Source organism: Rhinoderma darwinii, chromosome 3 (genome assembly GCF_050947455.1).
Source record: "Rhinoderma darwinii isolate aRhiDar2 chromosome 3, aRhiDar2.hap1, whole genome shotgun sequence".
Taxonomy (NCBI): domain Eukaryota; kingdom Metazoa; phylum Chordata; class Amphibia; order Anura; family Rhinodermatidae; genus Rhinoderma; species Rhinoderma darwinii.
In genome coordinates this window covers 367,240,215-367,260,054 of record NC_134689.1, presented here as the reverse complement: position 1 = coordinate 367,260,054, position 19,840 = coordinate 367,240,215, and the positions used below count along the sequence as shown (strand labels likewise).

General features: G+C 45.7%; 1 protein-coding gene across 1 annotated transcript; it reads left to right on the top strand.

Annotated features, from left to right (window-relative positions):
- The first annotated feature begins 6,000 nt into the window (after window positions 1-6,000).
- On the top strand, window positions 6,001-19,628 carry MRPS24 (mitochondrial ribosomal protein S24). Its single transcript, XM_075855366.1, has 4 exons — window positions 6,001-6,114; window positions 13,700-13,780; window positions 14,300-14,411; window positions 18,948-19,628. Exons 1-4 carry the CDS (start codon window positions 6,076-6,078, stop codon window positions 19,229-19,231), a joined length of 516 nt encoding a protein of 171 aa, XP_075711481.1. The 5' UTR covers window positions 6,001-6,075; the 3' UTR covers window positions 19,232-19,628.
- Window positions 19,629-19,840: the final 212 nt, after the last annotated feature.

The following is a 19,840-nucleotide window of genomic DNA, read 5'->3' as shown; positions in this document are numbered from 1 at the left end:
GCACCTGCTTCTATGTCTGTGAGACTGACTCCATCTTCCACCACTCAGGATGGCAGGCTTAGGAGTGGGAGAGCCTATCACAGCCTGGCCAGACGGAGCTAGCTCCCGCCCTCTGTCTATTTATACCTGCCTTTCCTGTTCCTCCTTGCTAGTGATTCTTCTCTGTTGGTTTCCTGGCCCTGCTGCAGCTTCTAGAACTACTTGTCCCTGCTTCGTATTGACCCTGGCTTACTGACTACTCTTCTGCTCTGCGTTTGGTACCTCGTACACTCCTGGTTTGACTCGGCTTGTTCACTACTTTCCTGCTCTACGTTTGGCACCTCGTACTCTCCTGGTTTGACTCGGCTCGTTTACTACTCTTGTTGCTCACGATGTTGCCGTGGGCAACTGCCCCGTTTCCCTTTGTTCTGTGTTTCCTTGTCTGGTTGTCTGTCGTGCACTTACTGAGTGTAGGGACCGTCGCCCAGTTGTACCCCGTCGCCTAGGGCGGGTCGTTGCAAGTAGGCAGGGACTGAGTGGCGGGTAGATTAGGGCTCACTTGTCTGTTTCCCTATCCCTGTCATCACAGGTAGGATGCAAATGATGTAATCAGCATGTTGCATAGCAACGCTTCCGTAAATGGAACATCCGTAGCCGTCCGTATTTACGGAAGCTCCAATAGACTTCTATGGGAGAGTCCTTGCCGTAATTACTGACAAGAATAGGACAGGTTCTATCATTTTTTCAGCACGGACACCCATTAGGGTATGTTCACATGGCCTATTTTCGGCCGTTTTTCAGGGCCATAAACGCCTGAAAAATCTGAAGCAGAACGCCTCCAAACATCTGCCCATTGATTTCAATGGGAAAAACGGCGTTCTGTTCCGATGGGCCGTTTTTTTATGGGACCATTTTGAAAAATGTCCGCGTAAAAAAACGGCCGCGAAAAAGAAGTGCAGGACACTTCTTGGGACGTTTTTGGAGCCGTTTTTCATGGACTCTATTGAAAAAAGCTCCAAAAAAACACGGTGAAAAACGCTGCGAAAATCGCGAGTGGCTTAAAAAACGTCTGAAAATCAGGAGCTGTTTTTCCTTCAAAACAGCTCCGTATTTTCAGAGGTTTTTGAGTTTGCGTGTGAACATACCCTAAGTAAAAATACTGAAAGGTGTCCGTGGCCAATAGACATGAATGGGTCAGTAATTACTGATGAAAAATACGGTTGTGTGCATGGGGCCTTAGTGTTTGGACGTCCAGTTGGCAAATGAAGTTTAATGTGATAAGTGTAAAGTTATGCATCTGGGTACCAACTATCTGCATGCATCATATGTCCTAGGGGGAGATACACTGGGGGAGTCACTTGTTGAGAAGGATCTGGGTGTACTTGTAAATCATAAACTAAATAACAGCATGCAATGTCAATCAGCTGCTTCAAAGGCCAGCAGGATATTGTTGTGTATTAAAAGTGGCATGGACTCGCGGGAATGTAATATTACCACTTTACAAAGCATTAGTGAGGCCTCATCTAGAATATGCAGTTCAGTTCTGGGTTCCAGTTCATAGAAAAGATGCTCTGGAGTTAGAAAAAATCCAAAGAAGAGCAACAAAGCTAATAAGGGGCATGGAGAATCTAAGTTATGAGGAAAGATTAAAATAATTAAACCTATTTTGCCTTGAAAAAAGACGACTAAGTGGGGACATGATTAACTTATATAAATATATTGATGGCCCATACAAAAAATATGGTGAAATCCTGTTCCATATAAAACCCCCTCAAAAAACAAGGGGGCACTCCCTCCGTCTGGAGAAAAAAGGTTCAACCTGCATAGACGACAAGCCTTCTTTAGGGTATGTGCACACGACAACGCCAAATACGTCTTAAATTACGGTGCTGTTTTCAGGAGAAAACAGCTCCAGAATTTCAGACGTTTTTACACGTGTACACGTTTTTTGCGGTGTCTTTTACGGACGTAATTGGAGCTGGTTTTCATTGGAGTCAATGAAAAACGGCTTCAATTACATCCCAAGAAGTGTCCTGCACTTCTTTGCCGCGGGCGTAATTTTACGAGCCGTCTTTTGACAGCGACGCGTAAAATGACAGCTCGTCTGCACAGAACATCGTAAGACCCATTGCAAGCAATGGGCAGATGTTTGCCGACGTATTGGAGCCGTCTTATCAGGCGTAATTCGAGGCGTAAAACGCCTCCATTACGTCTCAAAAGAGGTCATGTGCACATACCCTGACTGTGAGAACTGTGAATCTATGGAATAGTCACCGCAGGGACAGTAGATGGCTTTAAAAAAAGGCTTAGATAATTTCCTAGAACAAAAAAATATTCGCTCCTAAGTGTACAAATGTTTCCCTTCCCTTTCCCATCCCTTGGTTGCACCTGATGGACATGTGTCTTTTTTCAACCGTACTATGTAATTGGTGATCAACGCCTAACTACTGTGGAATGATAGGTGTTGTATCAAATGATGCTCTAAAATGTGCTCCCATTTTGTTATACAATAAAAGAAGGGGCCTGAGGGAATGTCCTTAGAGACTCCATCAGACCAACCACTGTGTGTCTGTGTCTGCTCTCCGACATCGGTCATCTATATACAATTGGGAACACAGGGTGAACTGATTTGATAGCATTTGTCTATCACCTAACCTTGGGCTTACCCTAAGGGTATGTGCACACGATGAGAGGCTTTTACGGCTGAAATGACAGACTGTTTTCAGGAGAAAACAGCTGCCTCGTTTCAGCCGTAAAAGCTCCTCCTCGTATTATGCGAGGCGCCTGTGACGCTCGTAAATCTTGAGCTGCTCTTCATTGAGTTCAATGAAGAACGGCTCAAATTACGTTGCAAAGAAGTGCCCTGCACTTCTTTCTCGAGGCAGTCAATTTACGCGTCGTCGTTTGACAGCTGTCAAACGACGACGCGTAAATTACAGGTCGTCTGCACAGTACGTCGGCAAACCCATTCAAATGAATGGGCAGATGTTTGCCGACGTATTGTAGCCCTATTTTCAGGCGTAAATCGAGGCATAATACGCCTTGTTTACGCCTTAAAATAGGTTGTGTGAACCCAGCCTGAAACCCGTTTCCTATTTTAGGTGGCGGTTTTTGTACATGTTTTTTAAAAAAAGAAATGAAAACGGAAATATCGAAACAAATGTATGTCCATCTCACGATGATGTTGGCATTTTATCTTGATATATTCCAGTCTTGAAAAATCATAGACTAAGGCCTCATGTACACTTCCATTGCCCATCGTATGGCCGCTAATGACGGATCCATGAAACACGGCTTCCATGTCCAGTTCGTTGTTTCAAAGGACCAAATGAATGGAATGGCCGAGACAGTTCCCATACCTCCGAACTTTTGAATTCGGAAAAGAGGGAAATTTTTAAGTCCCGCCCCCTAACCACGCCCAATATTCCGCATAAACACATCAAATCACGGCCAAATCCTTCTGCAAATAACGCGCGCACATTCTCACTGCGGATCTCTAGACTGTCTGGATATCACAGATATTATGGATCCGGTTATATCGTCTTTGTGTTACTTTTCCTATCTTGGGTATAACATTTGCTCATCACGGCGAAAGCGGCTGCAGGACAAACCAAAAGGCTGAGAACAATGAAAGTCAAGAGGGAGACCCTGTGGTGGATGACTTTTCAATTGACAGGTAGCAGAGTTACATGATGGGGATTTTTTTTTTCCAGTTGTGTAACTCTGCTACCGGTCAATGGAAAAATCATCCACCAAAGCCCCCCTGTAGATTGCTCCACACACAGCCTCCCTGTAGACAGCTCCACACACAGCCCCCCTGTAGATAGTGCCAGACACAGCCCCCCTGTAGATAGCTCCACACACAGCCCCCTGTAGATAGCGTCAGATACAGCCCCCTGTAAATAGCGCCACACACAGACCCCTGTAGATAGCGCCACACACAGCCCCCCTGTACATAGCTGTACACACAGCCCCCCCTGTACATAGTGCCACACACAGCCCCCCAGTATATAGCTCCACACACAGCCCCCCTGTAGATTGCTCCAGACACGGCCCCCTGTAGATAGTGCCAGACACAACCCCCCTGTAGATAGTAACAGACACAGCCACCCTGTAGATAGCTCCACACACAGCCCCCTGTAGATAGCGTCAGATACAGCCCCCTGTAGATAGCGCCACACACAGCCCCCTGTAGATAGCGCCACACACAGCCCCCCTGTACATAGCTGTACACACAGCCCCCCTGTACATAGCGTCAGATACAGCCCCCTGTAGATAGTGCCAGACACAGCCCCCCTGTACATAGCGCCAGATACAGCCCCCCTGTACATAGCGTCAGATACAGCCCCCTGTATATAGTGCCACACACAGCCCCCTGTAGATAGCTCCACACACACAGCCCCCTGTACATAGCGCCACACACAGCCCCCTGTAGATAGCGCCACACACAGCACCCCTGTAGATAGCTCCACACACAGTCCCCCTGTAGGTGCCACATTGCCGTCCGAGTGTCGGATGATCTGTTCCGATTCTGTTCCGGGCCGTGTTGCCGTTTTTAACGGCCGATTTTGACCCGTTTTGCATCTGTTTTTTTCCCTGTCCGTTTTAAAATCGGATGAATTTAAATTTAAATTTGTTGCCACACACAGCCCCCTGGTAGGTAATGCCACAAAGCCCCCTGTAGATAATGCCACACATCCTCCCTGGTAGGTAATGCCACACAGCCCCCTGTAGGTAATGCCACACAGCCTCCCTGGTAGGTAATGCCACCCAGCCCCCTGTAGGTAATGCCACCCAGCCCCCTGTAGGTAATGCCACCCAACCCCCTGTAGGTAATGCCACCCAGCCCCCTGCAGGCAATGCCACCCAGCCCCCTGCAGGCAATGCCACCCAGCCCCAGGGGATTGGGGATTCCAACTCCTACAGTGAGCAAAAAAAAAGACCCTCCTCCTCCTCCTCACATGAACTCTGCTCTGTGAGGAGGAGGAGAGTGCACGAGCGACGGAAGACACGGCCGTCACTCGGGACACATCCGGTGATGTCCGTGTATTACCCGGCCCCATAGACTTCTATGGGAGCAGGGCGGCCGGGTAAACGGCCGAAAACAGGGCATGTCCCATTTTTTGACGGCCAGGTTTCCCGGGCCGTCAAAAAATCGGTCGTGTGAATAGCCCCATCATCCGTCAGAAGAAGGCAGGAGTCTTGCAGCGGCGTTCTCACTGGTGTCGATGCCGGCCCGGGAGTGAACCAGTCCAGTCACCTGACCGGTGAGGTCAGATGACAGGTCAGGTGACTGGACTGGTCCACTCACGGGCCGGCATCGATTCCAGTGAGAACACCGCCGCAAGACTCCTGCCTTCTTCTGATCGCTGCTGCAGTCAGCAGCGATCAGCTGTTCTGATGCAGCACACAGCGGGAGGGCGGTGAGAAACCGGGACTGACCCGCCGGATCTGGGACGGTTGGGAGGTATGTGTTCCGTCAAAAACGGACAGGAGTAGGACCTGTTCTATTTTTGTCGGAACGGCCTCATGGTTCCGTTAAAATAACAGAATTGTGCATGGCCCCATAGAAATGAATGTGTCAGGGTGATATCAGTTAAAAAAACCGGGTAGCACACTGAAGAAAATAACTGAAGTGGGCATGAGGCCTAAAATTGGTATGAAAAGAGCCATAGCTATAAAATATCGGAGACCCAAACCCAGAAGACCCGGCGCACGTAAGCGTCTTCCTGTCAGACCACGCCAGGTGCGCTAATGACAACTATTTTATTTGTCACCCAGCTTTCCCAGAAACAGACACTACTAGGTTTTTTTAACACTAGGACAGAAGAGGAAGGAAAACCCAGGGTCTTGTGGTATGGACTGCATTATATTCACTCCTGTACTTTCATGTTGTCTATTTTCTGGCAGCAGCCAGAATATCAGTTATCATATTATCAGAATACACTATTATTCAGTCGCTTGGAGGACGTCAGGTTTCCTTTGCTAACGCCAGGCTCCCTTCTCGAATCCGCCCTGTAGGTGTCGCTGTTGTGGCTCAATGGCAAGGTCGTGCTTGTTTCCTGCCTACGGATAGCGCTGTGGTACATTCTAAAGATGGCGGCCTCCATGTGTAGTGCGACGAGCCGGCTGCAGGTAACAGGGATGTTGCGGGCACCCGGGGGGGTCTGAACATTTTGTTGTGAGGAAATGATTAGGGGGACGGTATTGTCACCTAGAGGTGCTGCCCCTATTATAACGTACAGTGTGGCGTGGCAGCTAAACCCAGGATCTCTGTAGTGCGCTGCATGCTTGGCTGCTGGTATTACAGACGCCATATTTATTAACAATTATTTTCTTCTGCAAGTTTGTGCCTGCGTGTGGTGATGAAATCGTACATGGTGGGCACGTTTATTATATATGTTATACCTGTATCATACCCATGTCTCCGCGTCATACCCGGGTCAACCAGTCATATTTGTGTCTGCACATCACGGCCGTCATGGCTACATTAAAGAATCATTTTCAGGGACACTAGAGGCCGCTTCCATAACTACTTGGAAAGTACCCCCCCCCCCCCCCCCCCAAGGCAACCGAGCCAGCAGAGGCCTTACCTTCTCTCATCTATAGAATTAATAGCATTCTTCCTGCAGATGTCACTATATATTTATACAACTAATGCACATGACCGTAAAAACACCCGTTATTACGGGTCGTAATTACGACCCGTAATAACGGGCTCATAGACTTCTATTGGCCCGTTTTCTTACGGGAAGGTGCCCGTGCCGTTGAAAAAGATAGAACATGTCCTATTTCAGGCCGTAATAACGGCACAGACAGTCCATAGAAGTCTATGGAGCTCCCGTAATGACGGGTGGCTACATGTGTGCACCCGTCATTACGGCAGCGTTGCTAAGCGACGTCAGTAAATAGTCACTGTCCAGGGAGCTGAAAGAGTTAAAGAGGCTCTGTCACCAGATTTTGCAACCCCTATCTGCTATTGCAGCAGATCGGCGCTGCAATGTAGATTACAGTAACGTTTTTATTTTTAAAAAACGAGCATTTTTGGCCAAGTTATGACCATTTTTGTATTTATGCAAATGAGGCTTGCTAAAGTCCAACTGGGCGTGTATTATGTGCGTACATCGGGGCGTTTTTACTACTTTTACTAGCTGGGCGTTCTGATGAGAAGTATCATCCACTTCTCTTCACAACGCCCAGCTTCTGGCAGTGCAGACACAGCGCGTTCTCGAGAGATCACGCTGTGACGTCACTCACTTCCTGCCCCAGGTCCTGCATCGTGTCAGACGAGCGAGGACACATCGGCACCAGACGCTACAGTTGATTCTGCAGCAGCATCGGCGTTTGCAGGTAAGTAGCTACATCGATTTACCTGCAAACGCCGATGCTGCTGCAGAATCATCTGTAGCCTCTGGTGCCGATGTGTCCTCGCTCGTCTGACACGATGCAGGACCTGTGAGTGACGTCACAGCGTGATCTCTGGAGAACACGGCTGTGTCTGCACTGCCAGAAGCTGGGCGTTCTGAAGAGAAGTGGATGATACTTCTCGTCAGAACGCCCAGCTAGTAAAAGTAGTAAAAACGCCCCGATGTACGCACATAATACACGCCCAGTTGTACTTTTACTTTAAACACGCCCAGTTGTACTTTTGCAAGCCTCATTTGCATAAATAAAAAAATGGTCATAACTTGGCCAAAAATGCTCGTTTTTTAAAAATAAAAACGTTACTGTAATCTACATTGCAGCGCCGATCTGCTTCAATAGCAGATAGGGGTTGCAAAATCTGGTGACAGAGCCTCTTTAACTGATCGGCAGTAACTCTTTCAGCACCCTGTACAGTGAATTCCGATCAGAATATAGAGCAACCTGTAAAAAAAAACAAGACGTTCATACTTACCGAGAACTTCCTCCAGTCCGGTCTCCCGGCCGTTGCCTTGGTGACGTGTCCCTCTCGACATCCGGCCCGACATCCCTGGACGACGTTACAGCCCATATGACCGCTGCAGCCAATCACAGACCAATAACAGGCTGCAGCGGTCACATGGACTGCCGCGTCATCCAGGGATGTCGGGCTGGATGTCAAGAGGGAAGCGTCACCAAGACAACGGCCGGGTAAGTATGAATTTCTTTAACCTTTATTACAGAAAGGGCTGTCCCTTCTCTCTGTCCTGCACTGATAGAGAGAAGGGGCTGCCGATTACTGCAGTGTAATTTTGCAGCCAAAAACGTGCCCGTAAATACGGGTGGAATACTGGTGCAAAACGGGTCGAATAAGTGTGACACCGGACCCGTATTTACGCCAGTATTTACGCGTGGGAAAAAATACGGTCGTGTGCATGAGGCCTAACTAATGGTTCATAGATGGGTGTCCTGAGCGGGGGACAATCTCTATGATGTCCAAATGCTTTAATATGAACATGGGATTGTCTTACAATTAGAAAACCCCCTGAAGCTCCCCATATAGGAAAATAATAAGCTTTGTAATATAACTCAGTTTAACCCTTTAGTGACCAGCCCATTTTAGGCCCTAATGACCAAGCTATTTTATACGTTTTTCTATAGTCGCATTCAAAGAGCTATAACGTTCTTATTTTTTCGTCTACATAGCTGTATGAGGACTTCTTTTTTGCGGAATTAGTTGTACTTTTTATTAGCACCATTTTTGGGTACATATAATTTTTTTATTAACTTTTATTAACTTTTTTTGGGGGGATTATAAAAAAAAACTGAAATTCCACCATTGTTCTATGCGTTTTTAAATTGACGCCGTTCACTATGCGACGTAAATAACATGTTACCTTTATTCTATGGGTCGGTACGATTACGGCGATACCACATATGTAGCGGTTTTTTATGTTTTACGACTTTTAAAACACTTTTGAACTAAAATTATTTGTTTTTGCATCGTTGCATTCCAAGAGCCGTAACTTTTTTATTTTTCCATCAATGTAGTGATTTTTTGGGCTTGTTTTCTGCGGGACGAGACGTAGTTTTGATTGGTACTGTTTTGGGGTGCATGGCACTTATTGATTCATTTTTATTATGACTTTTTGGGGGGGCAATGGAAAAAAATGGCAATTTAGCCATTGTTTTTTGCGTTTTTTTTTTACGGTGTTCACCTTGCGGTTTAAATGACATATTAACTTTATTAATGGAGTCATTACGGTCGCGGCGATACCATATGTGTGTACTTTTATTTATTTTTTACACTTTTACTAAATAAAACCACTTTTTATGGAAAAAAAAATTTTTTTTATTTAATGTAATTTTTATTCATAATCTTTATTTCACATTTATTATTTATTTTACTAGTCCCACTAGGGGACTTTACTGTGCGATATTCCGATCGCTGCTATAATGCTCTGGTATACTTCGTATACCAGAGCATTATTGCCTGTCAGTGTAAATCTGACAGGCAATCTGTTAGGACGTGCCTCCGGCGCGTCGTAACAGGCATATGTCCAGGGCAGACCTGGGGGCTTTTATCAGGCCCCCGGCTGCCATGACACCCCATCGGAGACCCTCGATTGCATTCGCGGGCCGCCGATGGGTGACAGAGGGAGCTCACTCCCTTTGTAAACAAAGTTAAATGCCGCGGTTGCTATTGACGGCGGCATTTAACGGGTTAACCGGCCGCGATCGAAGTAAACTTCGATCGCGGGCGTTGGAGCAGGAGCTCAGCTGTCATCAGACAGCAGAGCCCCGGCTCCAGCTGCAAGACTTAGACTAGGCGAACGTTAAAAGGCGTCAGCCTAGCCTAAGGCCCCTTAGTGATCGACGTGAAAAGGCGTATTGGTAACACTAAGGGGTTAAATCCCTGCCGATGTTTACATCGGGGTGTAATTATAAACAGATGTCTCACAGGGACAGGTAAATGGTTGGGTACAACCCACATTGGTATAAAGTACCCCCACAATGTCATGAGATAGCAAACTCACTGATAGCATGGCATATATATGAGAAAGAAAGAGTCATAAGCTATGTATAAAGTACAAAAGACAATTTTATTTCATATAATTACATATAATTTACATAAGTAATTTGATAAAAACATGGCGAGGTTTGTAAAAAGAAGAAATATGCCTGTGGGTCACATTTGGAAAGTATACGACCATGGGCACACTAGTATAGTAGAATATGGGTGACACAGGAGCATACAGGTATATAGTATAATGGTAAGTATTTATAAGAAGTAAACTGCTATTTTTCAAGTTTGTAGCTCACATTAATGTGTCACCATCATCCCAGAAGAGGGAAGATAGATCATCCAGGGAGAATCACTCATTGCTCAAATGCACAGCTAGCAATTTAATCAGCACTACTGATGTTCAGGGGAAAGGAAATTTTGATGTCAAAAAAATGAAAGTGCCGTGCAGGAAAATCCCCAATGATAGTACAAAGTGCCATCCAATCTAAAGAGTCCAAAGACTTATTGTCCTAACTGCACTCTGTGTGCAAAATATGCATAATATGCACGGCTACTACTCCGGAGTCACCAGATAGAGCCAGAGAGCGTACACTCACCCATGGTTGAAAAACATAAAGGTCGTGATCCACAGACAGTGAAAGGCCACCCCAACGCGCGTTTCGCTGTATCAGCTTCCTCAGGGGGTCTGATCTAGCCTATATCCTGTCCACCCTTTTATATTGTCCCACGGCCCGGATCGCAGAGAAGGAGAAGGATAGGAGAGAGGTTCCGGGTGTCAGTCCTCATCACAGGTCCACGGCGCATGCGCGGGATTGTTGCGTAGACCACGAGAACTCGGTCACCAGTCATCACGCCCCGTCTGCGCACGCGCGTCTCCAAAGACGCGTCTCCATGGAGATCGCGCAAGCGCAGAAAGGCGTATAGAAGAGAGGGGACCGAGTCACGCGTCCAGCATCCCTGCTCATGCGCAACCCCAATGATGTGGTCTGTATATGGTTAGGTAAATCTATCTTTAGATGGACGGCACCCCGTCCCCAGGAAAAAAACCCCGAGACGAACCCGGAACGGCACATACAGGGGAAGATTGGCTATAGATGCCATGACAAATATCAAGATATTAAGATTTGATCATTAAATGATGTACATATGTTTAAAATAAAGGGGGTACTAACAGGGAATATATATATATATATTATGTATATAGAATAAGTGGAGAGGGAGCAAATAATAAAAATTAGTGAAGAAATATATATTAAATTTTAAATTGTAAGACCGAGACTAATGCTCGGATATGAGAGTATCACTAGTAGGTAAAGAAAGAGAGGGGGGGGGAGACAAACAGGAAAAGAATGATGGGAAGGGGAGAAAGGGGGGGGTAGGGAAGGGGAGAGGGAAAAAAAAAAAAAAAAAGTTTCTGGTGCGAGGCATAGACGCGGTACATTGTGGTGTCAGAGGGGGTAATGCGATCAAAATCTTAGCACAAAAAGAGTGCAGATGGATTATTACCCTCGGTACCATGACCCCCTCCGGTCTAAATGAAAATTTGAGCTTTTCTCCCTTTTTATAGAATATTCTTATTCACTATAATCTTCTGCGTTTTTTTAGGCGATTTTATGTTTTAGTATATACCTGCTCCACCTGGAAAATGTTACTAACCTTTTGTCCCCACCTCTAGATTCAGATCCGGTCGTAGTTCGTCTATGAGGATTTTCTCGTGTTGGATGATCACGATTCATACTGGAACATTTTGAGACATGACTATTCAACTGATGAACAGCAATTATTTGGATACGAAATGAAGAATATGTCCCAACATTACATATCTTCTATAGTGTGAAGTAAGATGGCTGGGATGATATCTTCTTCTCGTCATCCTTTTTTGAGACCCTTGATAAATTCCGTTGTACATATATATATATATATATATTTTTATTCACATATATATTTGCGATTACATGCTCTTTATAATGTTCAGCTCTTTTTCACTTATCAGTATAATTTGTGTACTGTCATATTAGTTAATATTATCACAAGTGATTTACACACTTTCCATGTATTCATTCAATCTTTTTTGTGCACTTTTTGTTACCCTTACCCTTTCTTTTTCCCCCCTCCCCCCCCCTTTTCTCCTTCCCTTCTTCCTTTCCCCCCCCTCCCCCCCCCTTTTTTTTCCCTCTCCCCTTCCCTACCCCCCCCTTTCTCCCCTTCCCATCATTCTTTTCCTGTTTGTCTCCCCCCCCCTCTCTTTCTTTACCTACTAGTGATACTCTCATATCCGAGCATTAGTCTCGGTCTTACAATTTAAAATTTAATATATATTTCTTCACTAATTTTTATTATTTGCTCCCTCTCCACTTATTCTATATACATAATATATATATATATTCCCTGTTAGTACCCCCTTTATTTTAAACATATGTACATCATTTAATGATCAAATCTTAATATCTTGATATTTGTCATGGCATCTATAGCCAATCTTCCCCTGTATGTGCCGTTCCGGGTTCGTCTCGGGGTTTTTTTCCTGGGGACGGGGTGCCGTCCATCTAAAGATAGATTTACCTAACCATATACAGACCACATCATTGGGGTTGCGCATGAGCAGGGATGCTGGACGCGTGACTCGGTCCCCTCTCTTCTATACGCCTTTCTGCGCTTGCGCGATCTCCATGGAGACGCGTCTTTGGAGACGCGCGTGCGCAGACGGGGCGTGATGACTGGTGACCGAGTTCTCGTGGTCTACGCAACAATCCCGCGCATGCGCCGTGGACCTGTGATGAGGACTGACACCCGGAACCTCTCTCCTATCCTTCTCCTTCTCTGCGATCCGGGCCGTGGGACAATATAAAAGGGTGGACAGGATATAGGCTAGATCAGACCCCCTGAGGAAGCTGATACAGCGAAACGCGCGTTGGGGTGGCCTTTCACTGTCTGTGGATCACGACCTTTATGTTTTTCAACCATGGGTGAGTGTACGCTCTCTGGCTCTATCTGGTGACTCCGGAGTAGTAGCCGTGCATATTATGCATATTTTGCACACAGAGTGCAGTTAGGACAATAAGTCTTTGGACTCTTTAGATTGGATGGCACTTTGTACTATCATTGGGGATTTTCCTGCACGGCACTTTCATTTTTTTGACATCAAAATTTCCTTTCCCCTGAACATCAGTAGTGCTGATTAAATTGCTAGCTGTGCATTTGAGCAATGAGTGATTCTCCCTGGATGATCTATCTTCCCTCTTCTGGGATGATGGTGACACATTAATGTGAGCTACAAACTTGAAAAATAGCAGTTTACTTCTTATAAATACTTACCATTATACTATATACCTGTATGCTCCTGTGTCACCCATATTCTACTATACTAGTGTGCCCATGGTCGTATACTTTCCAAATGTGACCCACAGGCATATTTCTTCTTTTTACAAACCTCGCCATGTTTTTATCAAATTACTTATGTAAATTATATGTAATTATATGAAATAAAATTGTCTTTTGTACTTTATACATAGCTTATGACTCTTTCTTTCTCATATATATGCCATCGGGGTGTAATGACACGTCGTCCATGATGAATCCAGCGCACGTAACTTTCCCAATCATTTGCTGCTGACTATGGTAAAGTTTTGCATGTACGCCAAGCATTCCTAATAGAAATAAATGGGATCATTGGAGATTGTCAACCACTCGCAAAAAGTACAGCAGAACGTCCATAAAGAGGATATACTTTCCTATACTCACAGGAGATTAACAAACAGCAAAGCTAAATATTCATTTAATTTTTATTTGTAGGTTTTTCTTGGAGGACTAGAAGTCGTTTTCCCGCGCCATTCTCAGATTCGCTATATTCAGACGAGCGCAGTTTGTTTAAAGGTAAGCACAAAAGTGACACTGTCTTTATTTCTCTACGTGTGGTATATAGTGAAGAAAATATTTCCATTCATTTACCAGTTAGGCCCCTTTCACACTGCGATTTCCCGGTAAGCTTTCGAAAAGCTTCTGGCGCATATACGTCAAACGTACGCACAGGCTCCCATTATACCGACGGACGCCTAAAGATTGTCGTTTTGGCCTCCGCCGGGCAGTATAAGTAGAGTATACCTTTTTTTGCCGGATAAATTTGTCAACTAGGCTTTTCTATCCAGAGGCATCCAGTTTAAAGAAGAAAAAAAAAAGTTAACATTTAACGGATGTATGGCCACTTTGAGGAAGCGCCAAGAACATGTCTATAGGCTATAAAGGTATCCGTTTGACGGATATGTCATGAAAAGGGTGACACTTGTTTTTTTTCTAATCTCCCACACCCCCTATAATGGGTGGACATTGGTCTTCTCAACTACAGGTTAAGACAATTTGTATTGTATATTTCAAGCCTTCTGTTTTTGTTTGTAGAACCGCGCAGCTCGTGTACGTGTGGGTAAAGGAGACAAACCCGTAACCTATGAGGAGGCACATCCCCCGCATTACATCGCCCACCGGAAGGGCTGGCTTTCTCTTCATACAAGTACGATCTTTATAACTAGACGATATACTGTACATGTGAAATCTGAAAAGGGACAGGGCACTTTGTTCAGTCACGAGGGAATGTTAGGGATAAGGAAGACAGCTCTTGTAGGATCAGGAATTCTTCATGATGACAGAATTGACCGGAACTCAAAGTAGAAATCCAGATAAAAGAGGTGCCATTAAATGGGCGGCAGTCTCTGCTGTCGACACATCAGGAGGGTTTCATTGCCCATTATTGCTATTCATGCTGCAGTGTATAGCTTCCAGAGCTGCAATCTGACTTGTTGCTATGCAACGCCTCCACTTTTTACATGCACTAGTTTAAAAAAAATAATCCCTACCAGATGGATCTCCGGTTCCTCTTTAACCCCTTCCTGACATCCGTTTTATGTATAAGGCGCACGTCTGGTGCGGGAGTTTGGAGCGGGCTCACAAGCTATGCCCGCTCCATAGAACGAGCGTGTCGGCTGTGTGTTACAGCCGACACTTGCGGGTAACGAGCATGATTCTGCTAGTTTAGGGTATGTGCACACACACTAATTACGTCCGTAATTGACGGACGTATTTCGGCCGCAAGTACCGGACCGAACACAGTGCAGGGAGCCGGACTCCTAGCATCATACTTATGTACGATGCTAGGAGTCCCTGCCTCGCTGCAGGACAACTGTCCCGTACTGAAAACATGATTACAGTACGGGACAGTTGTCCTGCAGCGAGGCAGGGACTCCTAGCATCGTACATAAGTATGATGCTAGGAGCCCGGCTCCCTGCACTGTGTTCGGTCCGGGACTTGCGGCCGAAATACGTCCGTCAATTACGGACGTAATTAGTGTGTGTGCACATACCCTTAACCTGTCAAATGCCACGGTCTATAGCCTCCGGCAAGGTTTCATAGGAGACTGTCACTATCACGATATACTGCAATACATTAGTATTGCCGTATATCGTGCAATCGATCCAGTGATCGCTGGTTCAAGTCCCCTAGCACAATGTCCTCAAGCACAATGTAAAAAAATGAACATAACTGGTATCGATGCATCCGTAAAAGTCCGAACTATTACCATATATCATTATTTAGTCCACGTAGTGAATGCCATAAAAATGTAAAACTTTCAGAATTGCTGTTTTGTGGTCACTTCATCTCCCACAAATTTTTTTTATAGAAAGTGATCAAAAAGTCTCATGTACCAATAGAATCTGCAGCTCGCCTCACAAAAAATAAGCCCTCATACCGGTCAATCGACGTAAAAATAAAGTTATGGCTCTACATAAATTTCCACAACATTATATGGTACAATAAATGGTGTAGTGAAAATCAACAACTCGTCCCGCAAAAACCAAGCCCTCATCTGGCAATATTGATAGAAAAATAAAAAAGTTATGGCTTTTGGAAAGAAAAGCGAAAATCCGCAAAATAGCTGCGGCGGGAAGGGGTTAAACATTAATTACAGCTTTAATGAAAAGTTCTACAACTCTCCAATATGTATTACTTGTTCTAGAAAAAAAAAAGGCACAAACTGCAATAAAGATGAAGATGGGGACGTATGGGCACCACTATGTAAGAAATAAATCTATATGGGGTGCTGCAGTAACATGCAAAAAAGTAGTATACAAACTGCAATAAAAGCGCAATTTTGAAAAAAAAAATGATGACTATCAGCCGTATGCGCCACTCACTTGAGAAAAGTTCAGATGTGAACCGAAACGTCGCTCACTCTGGTGAATAAACCAACATCTCTCCATCAGTTTTGAAGTTCTGGTGCTGTTACTTGCCCTATACCTTTGCTGGCCTATATATATATATATTAGTCCTTCTCAATGAACTAGAATATCCTCAATTCAAAAAGTGAAACTCCTATTCTATAGATTTATTACACACAGAGGGATCTATTTCCAGCATTTTTTTTCTTTTAATGTTGAGGATTATGGGAACCCAAATCTTTGTGTCTCAGAAAATTAGAATATTATATAAGCCCAATTTCAGAAATGATTTTTAATACCGAAATGTCGTCCTACTGAAAAGTATGTCCAGTATATGCCCTCAATACTTGGTCGGGGCTCCTTTGCATGAATTACTGCATCAATGCGGCGTGGCATGGAGACGATCAGCCTGTGGCACTGCTGAGGTGTTATCAATGCGGCGTGGCATGGAGGCGATCAGCCTGTGGCACTGCTGAGGTGTTCTCAATGCAGCTTGGCATGGAGGCGATCAGCCTGTGGCACTGCTGAGGTGTTATCAATGCGGCGTGGCATGGAGGCGATCAGCCTGTGGCACTGCTGAGGTGTTATCAATGCGGTGTGGCATGGAGGCGATCAGCCTGTGGCACTGCTGAGGTGTTATCAATGCGGCATGGCATGGAGGCGATCAGCCTGTGGCACTGCTGAGGTGTTCTCAATGTGGCATGGAGGCGATCAGCCTGTGGCACTGCTGAGGTGTTATCAATGCGGCGTGGAGGCGATCAGCCTGTGGCACTGCTGAGGTGTTATCAATGCGGCGTGGCATGGAGGCGATCAGCCTGTAGCACTGCTGAGGTGTTATCAATGCTGCGTGGCATGGAGGCGATCAGCCTGTGGCACTGCTGAGGTGTTATCAATGCGGCGTGGCATGGAGGCGATCAGCCTGTGGCACTGCTGAGGTGTTATCAATGCGGCGTGGAGGCGATCAGCCTGTGGCACTGCTGAGGTGTTATCAATGCGGTGTGGCATGGAGGCGATCAGCCTGTGGCACTGCTGAGGTGTTATGAATGCGGCGTGGCATGGAGGCGATCAGCCTGTGGCACTGCTGAGGTGTTATCAATGCGGCGTGGCATGGAGGCGATCAGCCTGTGGCACTGCTGAGGTGTTATCAATGCAGCGTGGCATGGAGGCGATCAGCCTGTGGCACTGCTGAGGTGTTATCAATGCGGCGTGGCATGGAGGCGATCAGCCTGTGGCACTGCTGAGGTGTTATCAATGCGGCGTGGAGGCGATCAGCCTGTGGCACTGCTGAGGTGTTATGAATGCGGCGTGGCATGGAGGCGATCAGCCTGTGGCACTGCTGAGGTGTTATCAATGCGGCGTGGCATGGAGGCGATCAGCCTGTGGCACTGCTGAGGTGTTATCAATGCAGCGTGGCATGGAGGCGATCAGCCTGTGGCACTGCTGAGGTGTTATGGAAGCCCAGGTTGCTTTGATAGTGGCCTTCAGCTCGTCTGCATTGTTGGGTCTGGGGTCTCATCTTCCTCTTGACAATACCCCATAGATTCTCTATGGGGTTTAGATCAGGCGAGTTTGCTGGCCAATCAAGCGCAGTGATACTGTGGTTATTACACCAGGTATTGGTACTTTCGGCAGTGTGGGCAGGTGCCAAGTCCTGCTGGAAAATGAAATCAGCATCTCCATAAAGCTTGTCAGCAGAGGGAAGCATGAAGTGCTGGGAAATGTCCTGCTGGACGGCTGCGCTGACTCTGGACTTGATATAACACAGAGGACCAACACCAGCAGATGACATGGCTTGTTTTTTAAGAACGCGCGTTGTATGTACTAACAGCGCGCTTTACCAATTATGTAAATGAAAAGCGTAATCAAGCGTTTTTTGATGCGTTTTTTGGCGCGTAAAATGCGCCAAAAAAACCCGCGTCAAATACACGCCGTGTGAACCTGTCAACTGAAAAGTCATTCACCACAGGGGCTTCCCTTCTGACTTTCATCATTCTTAGCCATTTGGTGTGTCCTATAGCCTCTACCAGCTGCATTGTAAAAGCTCTCCCAAAATGGGAGCCGGACATTGCTTAGCAATTTGAAGACACCTTTTCCTGGCTTGTAGGAGGGGAGGGAGGGGGGGTGAGATTTCTTTCCACATTTACCGCAGCTGTGAGTCAGGTTGCTTTCCCTTATTCACCTTGCTGTAATTCTGGGAAGTGCTCCCTCTGGTGGCAAACATAGGAAAACATGTAGAATTATTATTTAATTTTTAATACTTCCCACCATGTGGAAAAAAATTAAAAAATTAACTTAACATTTTTTTTACATTCGCGACACATTCCCCTTAAAAGAAAAAAAATGCTGGGAATAGATCACTCTGTGTATTGAATCTATATAATATGAGTTTCACTTTTTGAATTGAATTACTGAAATAAATAAACTTTTTGATGATATTCTAATTCATTGAGAAGGACCTGTATGTGTATGGAGATATATATATATATATGTGTAGAGGTAATCTCAGAGGTTCTGCAGCAGCTGGGGTTCCACATTTCCTTGGCCTTTTAAAAGCATATGGTCACAGGTATGTTGCTTTAACTGTGAGTATCAGCCACAGTGCTCTGTAGTTTCCCTCAGACAGTGCCAGCCACAATATCCCCCAGATTATGTGTAATGCTCTATGTATAATGTCCTGTTACGCTGCTTTGTGTTTTTTGATCTACAACTTTACATTATGATCCCTTCTAGGCAGTTGTGAGATCTGAAATGACGGTAATAGCTGCTTTTGGCTATTTTGCAGTTACTGTTTGGTGCTTGCGCACGGTCAGCGTCTCTTCTGGTTCTCTTTCAGGTAACCTAGACAGTGAGGAAGGCGCAGCAGAGCGCACCATAGAAGATGTCTATATTCGCAGATTTATGTTTGGCACGTTCCATGGCTGCCTGGCCAATGAAGTTGTGATCAAGCGCCGTGCCAACCTCATTGTCATATGTGCCATACTAATACGCAAGTTGCCTGCTCAGAAGTTCTACTTCCTGACTGGCTACACCGAAGAATTGCTGTCCTACCTGTACAAATGTCCGGTGAAGCTGGAGCTGCAAACTGTGGAAGAGAAAATCATTTATAAATACATCTAATGTCTGCTATGTGGAGGGCCGGACCACCGATACCCGTATACAGTCAGCTGCTATGTGGAGGGTCGGACCACCAATACCCGTATACAGTCAGCTGCTATGTGGAGGGTTGGACCACCGATACCCGTATACAGTCAGCTGCTATGTGGAGGGTCGGACCACCGATACCCGTATACAGTCAGCTGCTATGTGGAGGGTCGGACCACCAATACCCGTATAGAGTCAGCTGCTATGTGGAGGGTCGGACCACCGATACCCGTATACAGTCAGCTGCTATGAACGATCCACAGCCCCTTTTGTTCGTAAAAATGGACTTCTCTGCCTTTTTTGTATTCTGGCCTTCATAATCCGTTGCCCACAGGTTTTGTATGATAGTGAAATAAACTATAATTTAACTTGACTCCTAGTTATTATATACATTTTGTGTGAAACTGATCTACCGTAGGTGGAGATTGTCCTGTAAGGCCGGGTTCCCACGACCCGGATACGCTGCGTAAAAACTGCAAAGCGTATCCGGCCTGGAACCCGCAGCACCACATGGTGGTCCAGTTTTTCCAACGGAAATTCCACTGTGGAAAAAAAAAAAAAGCCGTTCTCTGCGCGTAGTCCAGC

Excerpts from the sequence above, each read along its gene's own strand:
- MRPS24 (XM_075855366.1), top strand. The coding sequence starts at position 6,076 with ATGGCGGCCTCCATGTGTAGTGCGACGAGCCGGCTGCAG. Across the intron at positions 6,115-13,699 it reads GTGCGACGAGCCGGCTGCAG|GTTTTTCTTGGAGGACTAGA; the intron begins GTAACAGGGATG and ends TTTTATTTGTAG. Across the intron at positions 13,781-14,299 it reads CGAGCGCAGTTTGTTTAAAG|AACCGCGCAGCTCGTGTACG; the intron begins GTAAGCACAAAA and ends TTTTGTTTGTAG.